Source organism: Oncorhynchus mykiss, chromosome 11 (genome assembly GCF_013265735.2).
Source record: "Oncorhynchus mykiss isolate Arlee chromosome 11, USDA_OmykA_1.1, whole genome shotgun sequence".
NCBI lineage: Eukaryota > Metazoa > Chordata > Actinopteri > Salmoniformes > Salmonidae > Oncorhynchus > Oncorhynchus mykiss.
In genome coordinates, this window is record NC_048575.1 from 5,407,345 (window position 1) to 5,429,752 (window position 22,408).

A 22,408-nucleotide genomic window follows, 5' to 3' on the forward strand; every position below is an offset into this window, starting at 1 on the left:
GATTTGATTTTTGGGGAAAATCCGCTCTCGCAACAGCTGTATAGTACTGATCCCAGCCTATAGAATAACAGCTGTATAGTACTGATCCCAACCTATAGAATAACAGCTGTATAGTACTGATCCCAACCTATAGAATAACAGATCAGTAGTACTGATCCCAGCCTATAGAATAACAGCTGTATAGTACTGATCCCAGCCTATAGAATAACAGCTGTATAGTACTGATCCCAGCTTATAGAATAACAGCTGTATAGTACTGATCCCAGCCTATAGAATAACAGATCAGTAGTACTGATCCCAGCCTATAGAATAACAGCTGTATAGTACTGATCCCAGCCTATAGAATAACAGCTGTATAGTACTGATCCCAGCCTATAGAATAACAGCTGTATAGTACTGATCCCAGCCTATAGAATAACAGCTGTATAGTACTGATCCCAGCCTATAGAATAACAGATGTATAGTACTGATCCCAGCCTATAGAATAACAGATGTATAGTACTGATCCCAGCCTATAGAATAACAGCTGTATAGTACTGATCCCAACCTATAGAATAACAGCTGTATAGTACTGATCCCAGCTTATAGAATAACAGCTGTATAGTACTGATCCCAGCCTATAGAATAACAGATCAGTAGTACTGATCCCAGCCTATAGAATAACAGCTGTATAGTACTGATCCCAACCTATAGAATAACAGCTGTATAGTACTGATCCCAGCTTATAGAATAACAGCTGTATAGTACTGATCCCAGCCTATAGAATAACAGATCAGTAGTACTGATCCCAGCCTATAGAATAACAGCTGTATAGTACTGATCCCAGCCTATAGAATAACAGATGTATAGTACTGATCCCAGCCTATAGAATAACAGCTGTATAGTACTGATCCCAACCTATAGAATAACAGCTGTATAGTACTGATCCCAGCTTATAGAATAACAGCTGTATAGTACTGATCCCAGCCTATAGAATAACAGATCAGTAGTACTGATCCCAGCCTATAGAATAACAGCTGTATAGTACTGATCCCAGCCTATAGAATAACAGCTGTATAGTACTGATCCCAGCCTATAGAATAACAGCTGTATAGTACTGATCCCAGCTTATAGAATAACAGCTGTATAGTACTGATCCCAGCTGATAGAATAACAGCTGTATAGTAGTGATCCCAGCCTATAGAATAACAGCTGTATAGTACTGATCCCAGCCTATAGAATAACAGCTGTATAGTACTGATCCCAGCCTATAGAATAACAGCTGTATAGTACTGATCCCAGCCTATAGAATAACAGCTGTATAGTACTGATCCCAGCCTATAGAATAACAGATCAGTAGTACTGATCCCAGCCTATAGAATAACAGATCAGTAGTACTGATCCCAGCCTATAGAATAACAGATCAGTAGTACTGATCCCAGCCTATAGAATAACAGATCAGTAGTACTGATCCCAGCCTATAGAATAACAGATCAGTAGTACTGATCCCAGCCTATAGAATAACAGCTGTATAGTACTGATCCCAGCCTATAGAATAACAGCTGTATAGTACTGATCCCAGCCTATAGAATAACAGATCAGTAGTACTGATCCCAGCCTATAGAATAACAGATGTATAGTACTGATCCCAACCTATAGAATAACAGCTGTATAGTACTGATCCCAGCCTATAGAATAACAGCTGTATAGTACTGATCCCAGCCTATAGAATAACAGCTGTATAGTACTGATCCCAGCCTATAGAATAACAGATCAGTAGTACTGATCCCAGCCTATAGAATAACAGCTGTATAGTACTGATCCCAACCTATAGAATAACAGCTGTATAGTACTGATCCCAGCCTATAGAATAACAGCTGTATAGTACTGATCCCAGCCTATAGAATAACAGCTGTATAGTACTGATCCCAGCCTATAGAATAACAGCTGTATAGTACTGATCCCAGCCTATAGAATAACAGCTGTATAGTACTGATCCCAGCCTATAGAATAACAGCTGTATAGTACTGATCCCAGCCTATAGAATAACAGCTGTATAGTACTGATCCCAGCCTATAGAATAACAGCTGTATAGTACTGATCCCAGCCTATAGAATAACAGCTGTATAGTACTGATCCCAGCCTATAGAATAACAGCTGTATATACTGATCCCAGCCTATAGAATAACAGCTGTATAGTACTGATCCCAGCCTATAGAATAACAGCTGTATAGTACTGATCCCAGCCTATAGAATAACAGCTGTATAGTACTGATCCCAGCCTATAGAATAACAGCTGTATAGTACTGATCCCAGCCTATAGAATGACAGCTGTATAGTACTGATCCCAGCTTATAGAATAACAGCTGTATAGTACTGATCCCAGCCTATAGAATAACAGCTGTATAGTACTGATCCCAGCCTATAGAATAACAGATCAGTAGTACTGATCCCATCCTATAGAATAACAGCTGTATAGTACTGATCCCAGCCTATAGAATAACAGATCAGTAGTACTGATCCCAGCCTATAGAATAACAGCTGTATAGTACTGATCCCAACCTATAGAAAACAGCTGTATAGTACTGATCCCAGCCTATAGAATAACAGCTGTATAGTACTGATCCCAGCCTATAGAATAACAGCTGTATATACTGATCCCAGCCTATAGAATAACAGCTGTATAGTACTGATCCCAGCCTATAGAATAACAGCTGTATAGTACTGATCCCAGCCTATAGAATAACAGATCAGTAGTACTGATCCCATCCTATAGAATAACAGCTGTATAGTACTGATCCCAGCCTATAGAATAACAGATCAGTAGTACTGATCCCAGCCTATAGAATAACAGCTGTATAGTACTGATCCCAACCTATAGAATAACAGCTGTATAGTACTGATCCCAGCCTATAGAATAACAGCTGTATAGTACTGATCCCAGCCTATAGAATAACAGCTGTATATACTGATCCCAGCCTATAGAATAACAGCTGTATAGTACTGATCCCAGCCTATAGAATAACAGCTGTATAGTACTGATCCCAGCCTATAGAATAACAGCTGTATAGTACTGATCCCAGCCTATAGAATAACAGCTGTATAGTACTGATCCCAGCCTATAGAATGACAGCTGTATAGTACTGATCCCAGCCTATAGAATAACAGCTGTATAGTACTGATCCCAGCCTATAGAATAACAGCTGTATAGTACTGATCCCAGCTTATAGAATAACAGCTGTATAGTACTGATCCCAGCTGATAGAATAACAGCTGTATAGTACTGATCCCAGCCTATAGAATAACAGCTGTATAGTACTGATCCCAGCCTATAGAATAACAGATCAGTAGTACTGATCCCATCCTATAGAATAACAGCTGTATAGTACTGATCCCAGCCTATAGAATAACAGATCAGTAGTACTGATCCCAGCCTATAGAATAACAGCTGTATAGTACTGATCCCAACCTATAGAATAACAGCTGTATAGTACTGATCCCAGCCTATAGAATAACAGCTGTAGAGTACTGATCCCAGCCTATAGAATAACAGCTGTATAGTACTGATCCCAGCCTATAGAATAACAGCTGTATAGTACTGATCCCAGCCTATAGAATAACAGCTGTATAGTACTGATCCCAGCCTATAGAATAACAGCTGTATAGTACTGATCCCAGCCTATAGAATGACAGCTGTATAGTACTGATCCCAGCCTATAGAATAACAGCTGTATAGTACTGATCCCAGCCTATAGAATAACAGCTGTATAGTACTGATCCCAGCTTATAGAATAACAGCTGTATAGTACTGATCCCAGCTGATAGAATAACAGCTGTATAGTACTGATCCCAGCCTATAGAATAACAGCTGTATAGTACTGATCCCAGCCTATAGAATAACAGATCAGTAGTACTGATCCCATCCTATAGAATAACAGCTGTATAGTACTGATCCCAGCCTATAGAATAACAGATCAGTAGTACTGATCCCAGCCTATAGAATAACAGCTGTATAGTACTGATCCCAACCTATAGAATAACAGCTGTATAGTACTGATCCCAGCCTATAGAATAACAGCTGTAGAGTACTGATCCCAGCCTATAGAATAACAGCTGTATAGTACTGATCCCAACCTATAGAATAACAGATCAGTAGTACTGATCCCAACCTATAGAATAACAGCTGTATAGTACTTATCCCAGACTATAGAATAACAGCTGTATAGTACTGATCCCAGCCTATAGAATAACAGCTGTATAGTACTGATCCCAACCTATAGAATAACAGATCAGTAGTACTGATCCCAACCTATAGAATAGCAGCTGTATAGTACTGATCCCAGCCAATAGAATAACAGATCAGTAGTACTGATCCCATCCTATAGAATAACAGCTGTATAGTACTGATCCCATCCTATAGAATAACAGATCAGTAGTACTGATCCCAGCCTATAGAATAACACTTTAACCTGTCATCCTCCCCTTCATTCTACACTGATTGAAGTGGATTTAACAAGTGACATCAATAAGGGATCATATCTTTCCCCTGGATTCTCCTGGTCTGTCTACATCATGGAAAGAGTTTCTTAATGTTTTGTATACTCAGTGTACATAAGGTTTACAACTCCTATAGGCCACCATGGTAGGGATATATTTTCCACATTTTGTTACATTACATCCTTATTCTAAAATGGATTAAATTGTTTTTTCCACCCTCATCAATCTACACACAATAGCCCATAATGACATCGCAATAGCCCATAATGACATCACAAAAGCCCATAATGACATCACAAAAGCCCATAATGACATCACAATACCCCATAATGACATCACAATACCCCATAATGACATCACAAAAGCCTATAATGACATCACAAAAGCCCATAATGACATCACAATACCCCATAATGACATCACAATACCCCATAATGACAAAGCAAAAAGAGGTTTTTAGAAATGTTAGAAAAAAATCAAATAAAAACTGATATCACATCTACATAAGTATTCAGACCCTTTAATCAGTACTTTGTTGAAGCACCTTTGGCAGCGATTACAGCCTCAAGTCTTCTTGGGTATGATGTTACAAGCTTGGCACACCTATATTTGGGTGGTTGCTACATAGATGGTTGTCCTTCTGGAAGGTTCTTCCATCTCCACGGAGGAACTCTATAGCTCTGTCAGAGTGACCAATCGGGTTCTTGGTTGTCCGGGCGTCCAGCTCTAGGAAGAGTCTCGGTGTTTTTTAATAATGTAATTTTTTTTTATAATTTAGGGAACATTTCTAAAAAAACTGTTTTCTCTTTGTCATGATGTTACAGTGTAAAGGTCTGAATACTTTCCGAATGCAGTGTATTTAACATACCAGTCTACAATATTAGGGTTAGGGTTAACATACCAGTCTACAATATTAGGGTTAGGGTTAACATACCAGTCTACAATATTAGGGTTAGGGTTAACATACCAGTCTACAATATTAGGGTTAGGGTTAACATACCAGTCTACAATATTAGGGTTAGGGTTAACATACCACTCTACAATATTAGGGTTAGGGTTAGGGTTAACATACCAGTCTACAATATTAGGGTTAGGGTTAACATACCAGTCTACAATATTAGGGTTAGGGTTAACATACCAGTCTACAATATTAGGGTTAGGGTTAACATACCAGTCTACAATATTAGGGTTAGGGTTAACATACCAGTCTACAATATTAGGGTTAGGGTTAACATACCAGTCTACAATATTAGGGTTAGGGTTAACATACCAGTCTACAATATTAGGGTTAGGGTTAACATACCAGTCTACAATATTAGGGTTAGGGTTAACATACCAGTCTACAATATTAGGGTTAGGGTTAACATACCTCTCTACAATATTAGGGTTAGGGTTAGGGTTAACATACCAGTCTACAATATTAGGGTTAGGGTTAACATACCACTCTACAATATTAGGGTTAGGGTTAGGGTTAACATACCAGTCTACAATATTAGGGTTAGGGTTAACATACCACTCTACAATATTAGGGTTAGGGTTAACATACCAGTCTACAATATTAGGGTTAGGGTTAGGGTTAACATACCAGTCTACAATATTAGGGTTAGGGTTAACATACCAGTCTACAATATTAGGGTTAGGGTTAACATACCAGTCTACAATATTAGGGTTAGGGTTAGGGTTAACATACCAGTCTACAATATTAGGGTTAGGGTTAGGGTTAACATACCAGTCTACAATATTAGGGTTAGGGTTAACATACCAGTCTACAATATTAGGGTTAGGGTTAACATACCAGTCTACAATATTAGGGTTAGGGTTAGGGTTAACATACCAGTCTACAATATTAGGGTTAGGGTTAGGGTTAACATACCAGTCTACAATATTAGGGTTAGGGTTAACATACCAGTCTACAATATTAGGGTTAGGGTTAGGGTTAACATACCAGTCTACAATATTAGGGTTAGGGTTAACATACCAGTCTACAATATTAGGGTTAGGGTTAGGGTTAACATACCAGTCTACAATATTAGGGTTAGGGTTAACATACCAGTCTACAATATTAGGGTTAGGGTTAACATACCAGTCTACAATATTAGGGTTAGGGTTAGGGTTAACATACCAGTCTACAATATTAGGGTTAGGGTTAACATACCAGTCTACAATATTAGGGTTAGGGTTAGGGTTAATATACCAGTCTACAATATTAGGGTTAGGGTTAACATACCAGTCTACAATATTAGGGTTAGGGTTAACATACCAGTCTACAATATTAGGGTTAGGGTTAACATACCAGTCTACAATATTAGGGTTAGGGTTAGGGTTAACATACCAGTCTACAATATTAGGGTTAGGGTTAACATACCAGTCTACAATATTAGGGTTAGGGTTAACATACCAGTCTACAATATTAGGGTTAGGGTTAACATACCAGTCTACAATATTAGGGTTAGGGTTAACATACCAGTCTACAATATTAGGGTTAGGGTTAGGGTTAACATACCAGTCTACAATATTAGGGTTAGGGTTAGGGTTAACATACCAGTCTACAATATTAGGGTTAGGGTTAACATACCAGTCTACAATATTAGGGTTAGGGTTAGGGTTAACATACCAGTCTACAATATTAGGGTTAGGGTTAACATACCAGTCTACAATATTAGGGTTAGGGTTAGGGTTAACATACCAGTCTACAATATTAGGGTTAGGGTTAACATACCAGTCTACAATATTAGGGTTAGGGTTAACATACCAGTCTACAATATTAGGGTTAGGGTTAGGGTTAACATACCAGTCTACAATATTAGGGTTAGGGTTAACATACCAGTCTACAATATTAGGGTTAGGGTTAGGGTTAACATACCAGTCTACAATATTAGGGTTAGGGTTAGGGTTAACATACCAGTCTACAATATTAGGGTTAGGGTTAACATACCAGTCTACAATATTAGGGTTAGGGTTAGGGTTAACATACCAGTCTACAATATTAGGGTTAGGGTTAACATACCAGTCTACAATATTAGGGTTAGGGTTAGGGTTAACATACCAGTCTACAATATTAGGGTTAGGGTTAACATACCAGTCTACAATATTAGGGTTAGGGTTAACATACCAGTCTACAATATTAGGGTTAGGGTTAGGGTTAACATACCAGTCTACAATATTAGGGTTAGGGTTAACATACCAGTCTACAATATTAGGGTTAGGGTTAGGGTTAACATACCAGTCTACAATATTAGGGTTAGGGTTAGGGTTAACATACCAGTCTACAATATTAGGGTTAGGGTTAACATACCAGTCTACAATATTAGGGTTAGGGTTAGGGTTAACATACCAGTCTACAATATTAGGGTTAGGGTTAACATACCAGTCTACAATATTAGGGTTAGGGTTAGGGTTAACATACCAGTCTACAATATTAGGGTTAGGGTTAACATACCAGTCTACAATATTAGGGTTAGGGTTAACATACCAGTCTACAATATTAGGGTTAGGGTTAGGGTTAACATACCAGTCTACAATATTAGGGTTAGGGTTAACATACCAGTCTACAATATTAGGGTTAGGGTTAGGGTTAACATACCAGTCTACAATATTAGGGTTAGGGTTAACATACCAGTCTACAATATTAGGGTTAGGGTTAACATACCAGTCTACAATATTAGGGTTAGGGTTAACATACCAGTCTACAATATTAGGGTTAGGGTTAGGGTTAACATACCAGTCTACAATATTAGGGTTAGGGTTAACATACCAGTCTACAATATTAGGGTTAGGGTTAACATACCAGTCTACAATATTAGGGTTAGGGTTAACATACCAGTCTACAATATTAGGGTTAGGGTTAACATACCAGTCTACAATATTAGGGTTAGGGTTAGGGTTAACATACCAGTCTACAATATTAGGGTTAGGGTTAACATACCAGTCTACAATATTAGGGTTAGGGTTAACATACCAGTCTACAATATTAGGGTTAGGGTTAACATACCAGTCTACAATATTAGGGTTAGGGTTAACATACCAGTCTACAATATTAGGGTTAGGGTTAGGGTTAACATACCAGTCTACAATATTAGGGTTAGGGTTAACATACCAGTCTACAATATTAGGGTTAGGGTTAACATACCAGTCTACAATATTAGGGTTAGGGTTAACATACCAGTCTACAATATTAGGGTTAGGGTTAACATACCAGTCTACAATATTAGGGTTAGGGTTAACATACCAGTCTACAATATTAGGGTTAGGGTTAGGGTTAACATACCAGTCTACAATATTAGGGTTAGGGTTAACATACCAGTCTACAATATTAGGGTTAGGGTTAACATACCAGTCTACAATATTAGGGTTAGGGTTAACATACCACTCTACAATATTAGGGTTAGGGTTAACATACCACTCTACAATATTAGGGTTAGGGTTAACATACCAGTCTACAATATTAGGGTTAGGGTTAACATACCAGTCTACAATATTAGGGTTAGGGTTAACATACCAGTCTACAATATTAGGGTTAGGGTTAGGGTTAACATACCAGTCTACAATATTAGGGTTAGGGTTAGGGTTAACATACCAGTCTACAATATTAGGGTTAGGGTTAACATACCAGTCTACAATATTAGGGTTAGGGTTAACATACCACTCTACAATATTAGGGTTAGGGTTAACATACCACTCTACAATATTAGGGTTAGGGTTAACATACCAGTCTACAATATTAGGGTTAGGGTTAACATACCAGTCTACAATATTAGGGTTAGGGTTAGGGTTAACATACCAGTCTACAATATTAGGGTTAGGGTTAGGGTTAACATACCAGTCTACAATATTAGGGTTAGGGTTAACATACCACTCTACAATATTAGGGTTAGGGTTAACATACCAGTCTACAATATTAGGGTTAGGGTTAGGGTTAACATACCAGTCTACAGCTCATAGACAATATTAGGGGTCTAATGAGGGTCGAATCCAAGACCCCCGAGACGACCGCTCGCTGTAAGTGGTAATCATGACATGACACAGTGGTGTTGAAGTCTTAACTGGTTCTAAACAAACGCAATGGAGCCTGTAGGAGTTTAGTAGTAAACAGGAAAATGGGGATGCGGTCCCGTATAGGATAAAAAGCATTACAAGTAGGAATGCCTAATAGCCAAGACCCAGGATGCATCCTAAATGGCACCCTATTCCCTCCCTTTGTTGGGACCTGGTCCAAAAGTAGTGCACTATATGGAAAAGGGTGCCACTTAGGATGCAGTTTCTGCCTGCCCTGCCTAGGTATGTATACTTAATTGAGCCCCTTCTCCCTACAACATCTAGTGAATAATTTAGTCTAATTAGCTTTATGATGTAATAATGCTAGCTAAAGTTATGGGGCTTGACCCAGGCTGAGACGACGATGATGATGTAATTAGTAGCAGTGTGCACTTAGTAGTGGCCAGACTGTTTAGTACACAAATGGAACACGGTCCCAAATGGCACCCTATTCCCTATATAGTACGCTACTTTTAGGTGTCATTTGGGACGTTGCCTGTGTTTTTAAAGGGAGGGTCCGTTGTGGACTTTCCATCAGAGGGTCATTGCTGACGTTTATACCCTTTAATCACATATCATTGGAAAGCTTAAATTCACAGCTATCCATCAGACACGTTTTCGGGAATGTTTAGTTCGACAGAACTTTGACCTTTGACCTCTAGGGCACGCATCATAATGATCTGTACACATTAGCTTTAAAAACTTTTTTTTCCAAGTGGTTTTGAAAGGTCATAAAATGTCCTTTTCAAAATGTATATATAATTTAATTTGAAAACACCAGCTACAACTTTAAAAAACAAAAATGTACATATAGTGCCATTGACATTTCGACGTTGGAAGCTTAGACATGTAATTCCATGTAACGGAACAGGTTTTTGCATTTTAACATTGGTGATGGAAGCACCACAATTCACACACACAGCTAGAGCAAGGTTTTAAAAAGATTTGTAGATATCACAGAATTCACCCATTACAAAAACAATCCAAAAATACAGAGTTGTCCAATTACATGGAATTATATTATTTAAGCTTTCAACGTTCGACCAATGGCACAATATGGGTGATTTTTCTTTTTTTTTACATAGTTGTTATACTGTGTATCATTTGAAAGGTAATTTTGTGGCCTTGTCTTAACCACTTGTCAAACACAGTTTAAAAAGTATCAGGGTTTTACCCTTTTAAAGCCATTTAATATCGGTAATTCTGACTCGACAGCCTTGGTTTCTCTAATGACTGCCTCGCCTGGTTCACCAACTACTTCTCAGATAAGAGTTCAGTGTGTCAAATCGGAGGGCCTGTTGTCCGGACCCCTCTCTCTCTATGGGGGTGCCACAGGGTTAAATTCTCGGGCCGACTCTTTTCTCTGTATACATCAATGATGTTGCTCTTGCTGCTGGTGATTCTCTGATCCACCTCTACGCAGACGACAGCATTCTGTATACATCTGGTCCTTCTTATGACACTGTGTTAACTAACCTCCAAACGAGCTTCAATGCCATACAACTCTCCTTCCGTGGCCTCCAACTGCTCTTAAATGCTAGTAAAACTAAATGCATGCTCTTCAACCGATCGCTGTCCGCACGCACCTGCCCGACTAGCATCACTACTCTGGACGGTTCTAATTTGCCATCCGTTTTGTCACCAAGGCCCCATATACTACCCAGCACTGCGACCTATATGCTCTTGTTGGCTGGTCCTCGCTACATATTTGTCACCCAACCCACTGGCTCCAGGTCATCTATAAGTCTTTGCACGTAAAGCTCTGCCTTAACTCAGCTCACTGGTCCCTATAGCAACACCCACCCGTAGGACGCGCTCCAGCAGGTATATTTCACTGGTCATCCCCCAAAGCCAACACCTCCTTTTGCCATCTTTAGGGTTAACATACCAGTCTACAATATTAGGGTTAGGGTTAACATACCAGTCTACAATATTAGGGTTAGGGTTAGGGTTAACATACCAGTCTACAATATTAGGGTTAGGGTTAACATACCAGTCTACAATATTAGGGTTAGGGTTAACATACCAGTCTACAATATTAGGGTTAGGGTTAACATACCACTCTACAATATTAGGGTTAGGGTTAACATACCACTCTACAATATTAGGGTTAGGGTTAACATACCAGTCTACAATATTAGGGTTAGGGTTAACATACCAGTCTACAATATTAGGGTTAGGGTTAACATACCAGTCTACAATATTAGGGTTAGGGTTAGGGTTAACATACCAGTCTACAATATTAGGGTTAGGGTTAGGGTTAACATACCAGTCTACAATATTAGGGTTAGGGTTAACATACCAGTCTACAATATTAGGGTTAGGGTTAACATACCACTCTACAATATTAGGGTTAGGGTTAACATACCACTCTACAATATTAGGGTTAGGGTTAACATACCAGTCTACAATATTAGGGTTAGGGTTAACATACCAGTCTACAATATTAGGGTTAGGGTTAGGGTTAACATACCAGTCTACAATATTAGGGTTAGGGTTAGGGTTAACATACCAGTCTACAATATTAGGGTTAGGGTTAACATACCACTCTACAATATTAGGGTTAGGGTTAACATACCAGTCTACAATATTAGGGTTAGGGTTAGGGTTAACATACCAGTCTACAGCTCATAGACAATATTAGGGGTCTAATGAGGGTCGAATCCAAGACCCCCGAGACGACCGCTCGCTGTAAGTGGTAATCATGACATGACACAGTGGTGTTGAAGTCTTAACTGGTTCTAAACAAACGCAATGGAGCCCGTAGGAGTTTAGTAGTAAACAGGAAAATGGGGATGCGGTCCCGTATAGGATAAAAAGCATTACAAGTAGGAATGCCTAATAGCCAAGACCCAGGATGCATCCTAAATGGCACCCTATTCCCTCCCTTTGTTGGGACCTGGTCCAAAAGTAGTGCACTATATGGAAAAGGGTGCCACTTAGGATGCAGTTTCTGCCTGCCCTGCCTAGGTATGTATACTTAATTGAGCCCCTTCTCCCTACAACATCTAGTGAATAATTTAGTCTAATTAGCTTTATGATGTAATAATGCTAGCTAAAGTTATGGGGCTTGACCCAGGCTGAGACGACGATGATGATGTAATTAGTAGCAGTGTGCACTTAGTAGTGGCCAGACTGTTTAGTACACAAATGGAACACGGTCCCAAATGGCACCCTATTCCCTATATAGTACGCTACTTTTAGGTGTCATTTGGGACGTTGCCTGTGTTTTTAAAGGGAGGGTCCGTTGTGGACTTTCCATCAGAGGGTCATTGCTGACGTTTATACCCTTTAATCACATATCATTGGAAAGCTTAAATTCACAGCTATCCATCAGACACGTTTTCGGGAATGTTTAGTTCGACAGAACTTTGACCTTTGACCTCTAGGGCACGCATCATAATGATCTGTACACATTAGCTTTAAAAACTTTTTTTTCCAAGTGGTTTTGAAAGGTCATAAAATGTCCTTTTCAAAATGTATATATAATTTAATTTGAAAACACCAGCTACAACTTTAAAAAACAAAAATGTACATATAGTGCCATTGACATTTCGACGTTGGAAGCTTAGACATGTAATTCCATGTAACGGAACAGGTTTTTGCATTTTAACATTGGTGATGGAAGCACCACAATTCACACACACAGCTAGAGCAAGGTTTTAAAAAGATTTGTAGATATCACAGAATTCACCCATTACAAAAACAATCCAAAAATACAGAGTTGTCCAATTACATGGAATTATATTATTTAAGCTTTCAACGTTCGACCAATGGCACAATATGGGTGATTTTTCTTTTTTTTTACATAGTTGTTATACTGTGTATCATTTGAAAGGTAATTTTGTGGCCTTGTCTTAACCACTTGTCAAACACAGTTTAAAAAGTATCAGGGTTTTACCCTTTTAAAGCCATTTAATATCGGTAATTCTGACTCGACAGCCTTGGTTTCTCTAATGACTGCCTCGCCTGGTTCACCAACTACTTCTCAGATAAGAGTTCAGTGTGTCAAATCGGAGGGCCTGTTGTCCGGACCCCTCTCTCTCTATGGGGGTGCCACAGGGTTAAATTCTCGGGCCGACTCTTTTCTCTGTATACATCAATGATGTTGCTCTTGCTGCTGGTGATTCTCTGATCCACCTCTACGCAGACGACAGCATTCTGTATACATCTGGTCCTTCTTATGACACTGTGTTAACTAACCTCCAAACGAGCTTCAATGCCATACAACTCTCCTTCCGTGGCCTCCAACTGCTCTTAAATGCTAGTAAAACTAAATGCATGCTCTTCAACCGATCGCTGTCCGCACGCACCTGCCCGACTAGCATCACTACTCTGGACGGTTCTAATTTGCCATCCGTTTTGTCACCAAGGCCCCATATACTACCCAGCACTGCGACCTATATGCTCTTGTTGGCTGGTCCTCGCTACATATTTGTCACCCAACCCACTGGCTCCAGGTCATCTATAAGTCTTTGCACGTAAAGCTCTGCCTTAACTCAGCTCACTGGTCCCTATAGCAACACCCACCCGTAGGACGCGCTCCAGCAGGTATATTTCACTGGTCATCCCCCAAAGCCAACACCTCCTTTTGCCATCTTTCCTTCCAGTTCTCTGCTGCCAATGACTGGAACGAATTGCAAAAATCACTGAAGTTGGAGACTTATATCTCCCTCACTAACTTTAGGTGTCGGCTGTCAGAGCAGCTCACAGATCACTGTGCCTGTACATAGCTCATCTATAAACAGCCCATCCAAACAACTACCTACTTCATCCCCATATTTGTTTTTGTTTTTCTGCTCTTTTGCACACCAGTATTTCTACTTGCACATCCTCATCTGCTCATCTATCACTCCAGTGTTAATTGCTAAATTGTATTTACTTCGCCACCACGGCCTACTTATTGCCTTACCTCCTTACTTCATTTGTACACATTGTATATAGACTTGTTTATACTGTATTATTGACTGTATGTTTTGTTTTACTCCATGTGTAACTCTGTGTTGTTGTTTGTGTCGAACTGCTTTGCTTTATCTTGGCCAGGTCGCAGTTGTAAATGAGAACTTGTTAAATAAAAAAATAATAAATAAAAATAAAATAAATATACACTAGACGTAAAAGGCCAAAGTTCTGTTGATCTAAACATTCCAAAAAGATCTTATCGATAGCTGGGAGAATTTAAGCTTTCCAACGATATACAATTAAAGGAATACTTCAGGATTTTGGCAATGAGGCCCTGTTATCTACTTCCCCAGAGTCAGATGAACTCCTGGGATACCATCTGTAATGAGGCCCTGTTATCTACTTCCCCAGAGTCAGATGAACTCCTGGGATACCATCTGTAATGAGGCCCTGTTATCTACTTCCCCAGAGTCAGATAAACTCGTGGGATACCATTTTTGTCTCTGTGTGACGTTTGAAGAAAGCTGCTAACTAGTGTTAGCGCAACACTAGTTAGCATTGGTTTGCAAAATTACCTCTAACTTCCTTCATGCTGGACACAGAGACATAACAATCGTATCCAGGAGTTCATGTGACTCTGGGGAACTAAGATAAAGGGTATATTCGACAAAATCCCAAAGTATCCCTTTAATGGGTATAAGTGAGTAAGTAACTTGTTGAATATTGACATTGTTTGTCATAGGGTGGCAAATCCATTGCTGTACTGCTAGCACACATTTTCCAACTTTAGGGACATTGACCTTAAAAAACAATTACTATGAGACATCGTCACCCCCAAGGGACCGCGACGGCCCAATTTGGGGGGGTCTGGCTCAAGGTCAATAAAGAGTCCGAGAATAATGTTGTTGGCCTCTTCTGTTGCTTTTAAGCCTATTAACCCAGTATGAATATTTAACCAAGAAGCAGCATACCGTTTGATTGCCTGTGAGCACTTCAGGCTGTTACGTTTAAAATCACTTGATTTATTTCAACGCCAAGCTATCGAAATTATACTGGCACTTAAATGATGTTAATTATTCAAACCGTCGACCATTAGTTTGAGTATAGAGGTGATTATGTTGAGGGTTGATACTCTGTTCATCTGTCAACTGTGTGGAGAGGTGAGTTTTTATCATGAAATAACAATGTATCAATCTATCTGAGTGTATGTGAATTGTATGGGCATGTAAAAAGTATGTAATAAGTGTATGTGAAATGTGTGTAATTAAGTGTATGTGAAAGTCTATGTAATAAGTGTATGTGAAATGTGTGTAATAAGTGTATGTGAAATGTATGTAATTAAGTGTATGTGAAAGTCTATGTAATAAGTGTATGTGAAATGTGTGTAATAAGTGTATGTGAAATGTGTGTAATAAGTGTATGTGAAATGTGTGTAATAAGTGTATGTGAAATGTATGTAATTAAGTGTATGTGAAAGTCTATGTAATAAGTGTATGTGAAATGTATGTAATTAAGTGTATGTGAAATGTGTGTAATTAAGTGTATGTGAAAGTCTATTTAATAAGTGTATGTGAAATGTGTGTAGTAAGTGTATGTGAAGTGTGTGTAATAAGTGTATGTGAAATGTGTGTAATAAGTGTATCTGAAACCACTCTCTTTCTTTGTCTTCATATGTTTACAGAAATACTGCTAACCCTGGTGGAGCGTTCAGCCAACCAGCACCTTGATGCTAATACCCAGGATCCAATGAGCTCGCTGGTTCATCTTCAACCAATCAACCAACAGCTCTTTGAATGGACCTGGCAGTGTCCTGACCCAGCTCTACCCAGCCCAACCCGATCTCCAACCTCACCCACCTGGCATAAACTGTGCCTCTTATCTCTACCCACTGGGAGGCTCACCCAGGGGTGAAGGGGGGGGGGGTGATAGAGCAAAGATGAGACTTCTATTGGACTTCTATCGACCAGAGCCAGGGGCCCTGGTCGAAAGCACCGCACCACACAGAGTTTAGGGAGGCAAGCCTAAAACGCCTCTCTAAAGAAGAACCCGTGAGCCTGTCTGTCTGTCTGTCTGTCTGTCTGTCTGTCTGTCTGCTTAGTGTGACTAACGCGAGGTTCATGACTAAGTGGAAAAGGCAGACATACCAGTTGGACGTGCTTTGAACTGGTTGAGAAATGCTGATTGGCCAACAAGCTACGTCGAACCATCAACTAAAAAGTACAAATTATAATGTTCAAAAACCTTTTTAATAGATTTCTTTTTATAAATAATGTTTTGTTGCATTTAAACTGCCATGAAAAACGCTTGTTATCGAGGTCGTTTCCTTAGTAGGTGGCGTCAGAGGTCGGCGTGTGGGAGAAGTAGGAGCTCAGGGATGATGGATGAGTTTACCACTAGTTAGTTTACCGCCAGTTTGAGAGATGTTCAAGAGGATTTTTCCCTGTCGTATGTGGTAAATACCACTTTCCCACTTGGTTATTGACGCAGAGTTACTGTAGACCCCTTCCCATCTACTGTATGACTATAGGCCCCTCCCCCTTCAAAAAGGTCCCTCCCCCTCTGGGTGATTGACAGTAGGCCCCTCGCTCTTTGCCTGGAGGCCCCATAGAGGCCCCTCCCCCTCTGGGTGATTGACTGTAGGCCCCATAGAGGCTCCTCCCCCTCTGGGTTGATTGACAGACTACTGGTGGCAGCGGTGGGATCCTCCTCAGATGAATGTATTCCTTAGTGGCCAGCTGCCATTTTTACAATCTCATCTCAAGAAAATGTCAACTGTTTTTTTGGGGGGTTTTTTTCACCTCGCTTTGATCCCCCCCCCCCTCTTCTTCAGGTTCCTCTCACGTTCGAACCCATTCTACCTTCTAACGTTTTCTGCGTTCCACAATGGCAGCAAACTGTGACTCCGATGTTACGTTTTGGATCCTGGAGGACAGCGGAGGGAGGGAGCGGAACAGCTGACTACCTTCTAACGTTTTCTGCGTTCCACAATGGCAGCAAACTGTGACTCCGATGTTACGTTTTGGATCCTGGAGGACAGCGGAGGGAGGGAGCGGAACAGCTAACTACTTTCAGTCGTTTTTGCGTTCTTTTTTTTTGTGTGTGTAGTTTTGTTTTTGTTTTCGTAAAGACGATGAGTGAGGCTGACGACGATGAGTGAGGCTGACGACGATGAGTGAGGCTGACGACGATGAGTGAGGCTGACGACGATGAGTGAGGCTGACGACGATGAGTGAGGCTGAGGCTGACGACGATGAGTGAGGCTGACGACGATGAGTGAGGCTGACGACGATGAGTGAGGCTGACGACGATGAGTGAGGCTGACGACGATGAGTGAGGCTGACGACGATGAGTGAGGCTGACGACGATGAGTGAGGCTGACGACGATGAGTGAGGCTGACGAGAAATGGTTTGAAAACCGATCTTGGAAAGCACAGTTGATGAATGGTTTGATTTAAAGTAATGCTTTGTATTATAATTAGACAAATTTAGTCAAAAGGTTTATAGTGTATTAAATTAAGTTGTATTTTTCTGTATAGATGTTGTTTTTTTATTTTTTATGTTAGATTTATTATCGTAGCAAAACAAGATGATTATTTGTAAATCGGTGAAAGTCAGTAAAAATAACATTTTTTGTCATTTTCGTATCAATTTGAAATAATATGGATTTAACTTTGGTCTGGTAGTTCATAACTTCCAGAACTTATTGAAATGATATCTTAAGGTTCAAGGAAACCAAATACAGACAGATTGTACACACGAGTTAACAACAGAGTTCCATATCCTATTTATCGTGGGTTTTCTCCCTGTCTGGTCTGGACTACCATCTGCTATAAGAGAAGAGTGGTGTGTTTTGTGTTGTTTGTTTGAGAAGAGGAGAGTCACACCGGTATGGTATAGGAGTGGGTGGGGTTATCTTTGTCCAGGCTCTAGTGGGGTTCGTGGGGGGGGGTGGGGGGGGGGGGGGTGTAGGTGTAGGCCAAGGGCGGGCTGTATATACAGTGTACAGATTATCGCTTGCTTCTCAGCCTTGAGCGTATAGCGCCATGATAGAAAGACGGGACACAAGTCAACACAGCCATATACAGTTATATAACTCAACATAAAAGATTGAACGGAACAAGCGTGCTTTCTATGTTGATTGGAGTCTCGGTGCCTCGTGCAAGCTGCTAGGGACAAACCGCTCAGATCCGTCAGTACGATGTAAGTAAACAAGCAATAATGAGTACTAGGAATCTTTTTTGTCTTTTGTTGTTGTTGGTTTTAGTATTTTTTGTTAAATGTTAAACTCCGTGGTCCGTCAGACTCGGTATTTAAAAAAAAAACAGATACTTTTTTGTTTGTTTTTTCAACTGGTTTGTTTTGGAAAAACTCTAATCCAGATTAAACGTCCCTCTCAGATCATGCTGCAGCGTTTGTCGTGGGTTTAGAGACGGCAGGGAGGGAGTGTGGTGCTGAACCCCGGGTATCAACCCTCGTATTACAGATAGGATGCGTCATAAAATGGCACACTATTCCCTACATAGTGCACTACTTTAGGCCCTGAGCCCTATGGCATCATATTCCTTCGCCCCATCAGTAACTGGTATGTTGACCAGTCCCTCTTGATCCTGTGTGCCTTTCGGGATGCAGCCATTCCCTCTCTGACCACAGAGCAGAGACCTATTGGGCCCTTCTTTCCTTCCTTTAAGTAGTCACTTAGTATGCCATGACTGGATAGGTGACACACACACGTAATGGGTCTGTGTCCCAAATGGCACCCTATGCCCTTTATAGTGCACTATTTTTTGTCTGGGGCCAATAGGGATCTGGTCAAAAGTAGTGCAAGGAGCACGGTGCTAGGAGCGCTAGGAGCACGGTGCTAGGAGCACTAGGAGCACGGCGCTAGGAGCACGGCGCTAGGAGCACGGCGCTAGGAGCACGGCGCTAGGAGCACGGCGCTAGGAGCACGGTGCTAGGAGCGCTAGGAGCACGGTGCTAGGAGCATGGCGCTAGGAGCACAGTGCTAGGTGCGCTAGGAGCACAGTGCTAGAAGCGCTAGGAGCACGGTGCTAGGAGTGCTAGGAGCACGGTGCTAGGAGCACGGTGCTAGGAGCGCTAGGAGCACAGTGCTAGGAGTGCTAGGAGCACGGTGCTAGGAGCACGGCGCTAGGAGCACGGCGCTAGGAGCACGGCGCTAGGAGCACAGTGCTAGGTGCGCTAGGAGCACAGTGCTAGAAGCGCTAGGAGCACGGTGCTAGGAGTGCTAGGAGCACGGTGCTAGGAGCATGGTGCTAGGAGCACGGTGCTATGAGCACGGTGCTAGGAGCACGGTGCTAGGAGCGCTAGGAGCACAGTGCTAGGAGCGCTAGGAGCACGGTGCTAGGAGTGCTAGGAGCACAGTGCTAGGAGCGCCAGGAGCACGGTGCTAGGAGCGCTAGGAGCACGGTGCTAGGAGCGCTAGGAGCACGGTGCTAGGAGCGCTAGGAGCACGGTGCTAGGAGCGCTAGTAGTCATATTCCCTCGTCCCAGTAATGGGGGATGGTGACATCATATTCCCTCGTCCCCGTAATGGGGGATGGTGACATCATATTCCCTCGTCCCTGTAACTGGTATAGTGGCTTTAGCTCCGTTGTTTGCATCAAAAGTCACATTCCGATCTCGAAACTACATCCTCTAATCCTGAAATGTTGTAGCCTGGTCCCGTATATTTGTGTTCTTGCTTACTCCGTTGCTGCCAATGTCAACTCTATGTTGTCATGACAATTAGTGACAAGGAGTTGGCATGATGGCACAAACAGACTGGCGCCCATGCTAACAATGTTGATATTTCTGATGTTAAGCCAGACATTACTATGGACAACAAGCCAAATATCCCATGCCTTGTAAATTGGGTTATGAATTCTACCAGCCTTTCATTACAAAATGAAGGACAGAGGTGGACTTAGCTGTGTTTCATCAGTTTTAAATTAAACTGGCCCCCAAACTGTTACATCTGCCTCGGATAAAAAGCCTATTAGCAGCCCAGACAGTGTGATAATAGTCCATCAGCCTCAGAGAAGCATGCAACGCCATCTCGCTGTGTGTGTGTGTGTGTGTGTGTGTGTGTGTGTGTGTGTGTGTGTGTGTGTGTGTGTGTGTGTGTACAGCATAATACATGTATTTGATGAGGGTCTGAGATAAATTGAATGTATTGTCATTGGCTGAGCTCAGATCAGAAGAGGCTGTAAAAGTGTTGCGCTGCACCTCAAAATATATCCTGTTCCCTATGGGCCTCGGGTCACAAGTTGTGCTCCATATATGTAATGACGCCCCTTTTGAGATGCAGCCTATCACTGGGAGAAGCTGTAGAATATCGTTCTCATTGGATGATCTAGAACTGCCCAAAACCTGATGGATTAAATTACTTATAAGCCCTGGTCTGAGAACAGTGTTGATTTGTACTTCCCTAATGGTAACTGCTAGGATTGGCATGGAGAGAAAGCTGATCAAGGACAGTCAAAGTAAGAGTGTTGATCTAGGATCAGTTTAGTCTTTACATTACAATGAATGGACAAAGGGGAACTGATGATAGATCAGTATTTCTACGCTCAAATGATTTGGGGAATAATGTACTTTATCCTAGCATTTCCTTTGGACACTGAGGTACAGTAGCATTTTGGAGCATAGGGATGCTATAATTTAGTGATTCCATATGTAACACTATGGTATGGGGCTCTGTCTCTCGGAGAAGGGCGCATTCACATTGTTTTGGTGTACGATTTATCACAATTTATCGATCACACTTTTGATTAAGCTGGATGTCAAAACAAATCAAATCAAACCCCCGTTTGCAAATTTCCAAAGATTTGTTAAGATTTTTAAATGAATACAAGCCATGAGGTAATGCATTTTTTTTTAAGCATTTGTGTCAGTACTTGGAGCAAACAAACTATTTGCCCCACACAACAACAAAAAAAATGATCATACAGACTTTGAATTTAAAACAATTTACGAAATAATTCCTCTATTTAACTTACATTTTTTAGAATTTTTTTTTTATATGTCCTGTTTTTGTATAGTCAGCTAATTTTTCTTAGCGCTAAAATGCAAGAACCTTAATGCTAATAATCTAGCATATTGCCTTAGATTGTCTGTTCTCGTTCTTGTATATTATAAAGCTGTATTATATTTGTATTGTGATAATGTACATTATTAAAAGGGTGATAAATCAATGCTCAACACATCTTAGTTGGTGGTGATGAGACTCACAGTAGTCTCTCTCTCTCTCTCTCTCTCTCCCTCCCTCTCTCTCTCATATATATCTGTGATTGGTTCAAGGCTGTATTTGCATATTTCCATTTCCCCTCGTCACAGAACTGTTTGTCAACCGGACTGTGTGTATGGAAAAAGACGATGCAATATGTCATATATTCTACGGACTTTCTGGAGAAGGAAAGCTTAGTTGTTAACCACTGCTCTGAGATGGATTCTTCCAGCCGTGTTGTTCACTGGAAACGTCGACACTTTTCGTTCGCTCACCCATCACGCATCAACGTTTTGTAATCTTTAGTGTTGAGCATTTTATTTAAAAAAAAAAGTTAGATATACCAACAGAAGTTTAAACACAATTATATGCAAGTTGTTAACCAATAAGGCTTCGCTGATGCTATTTGCAATTTTAATGTTGAATAATACCATTGTGAATAAATAATTATGTTATCGCAACATTGAATGTAGTCCCTCTATATTTTAATATATTTGTATAGATTCTGCACTTGTTTGTGGGGAGATCTTGCAAGTACACATTTCACTGGTCTTTTATCCGTTACATTTGCTCACCTCCTGTGTTCTCTCACCTTCTTTTGACAAAAGGTCAAAGGTAATCGAGGAGAGTGAACGTGGATGAAAAGGCGATCGCTTGAAATGAGACCGTCCTTCTCCACTTCCGCTTCATGAGGCAATATACGTTTCACAGGGGTGGATCCCAAAACTAAATGTGTAAAGTGATCAAAACAAATTAAGTTCTTTGTCCAGAACA

General features: G+C 40.8%; 1 protein-coding gene across 2 annotated transcripts in view; it reads left to right on the forward strand.

The window, feature by feature from the left end:
- Positions 1–22,102, forward strand: part of LOC110536532 (nuclear receptor coactivator 2) — a 236,266-nt gene extending 214,164 nt beyond the window's left edge. For both annotated transcript variants that reach the window (XM_036934699.1, XM_036934700.1), the window contains exon 22: positions 16,094–22,102. In XM_036934699.1, coding sequence (XP_036790594.1) covers positions 16,094–16,105 — 12 coding nt within the window. In that variant the 3' untranslated portion in view covers positions 16,106–22,102. The remainder of the gene's footprint in view (positions 1–16,093) is intronic.
- The last annotated feature ends 306 nt before the right edge of the window (positions 22,103–22,408 follow it).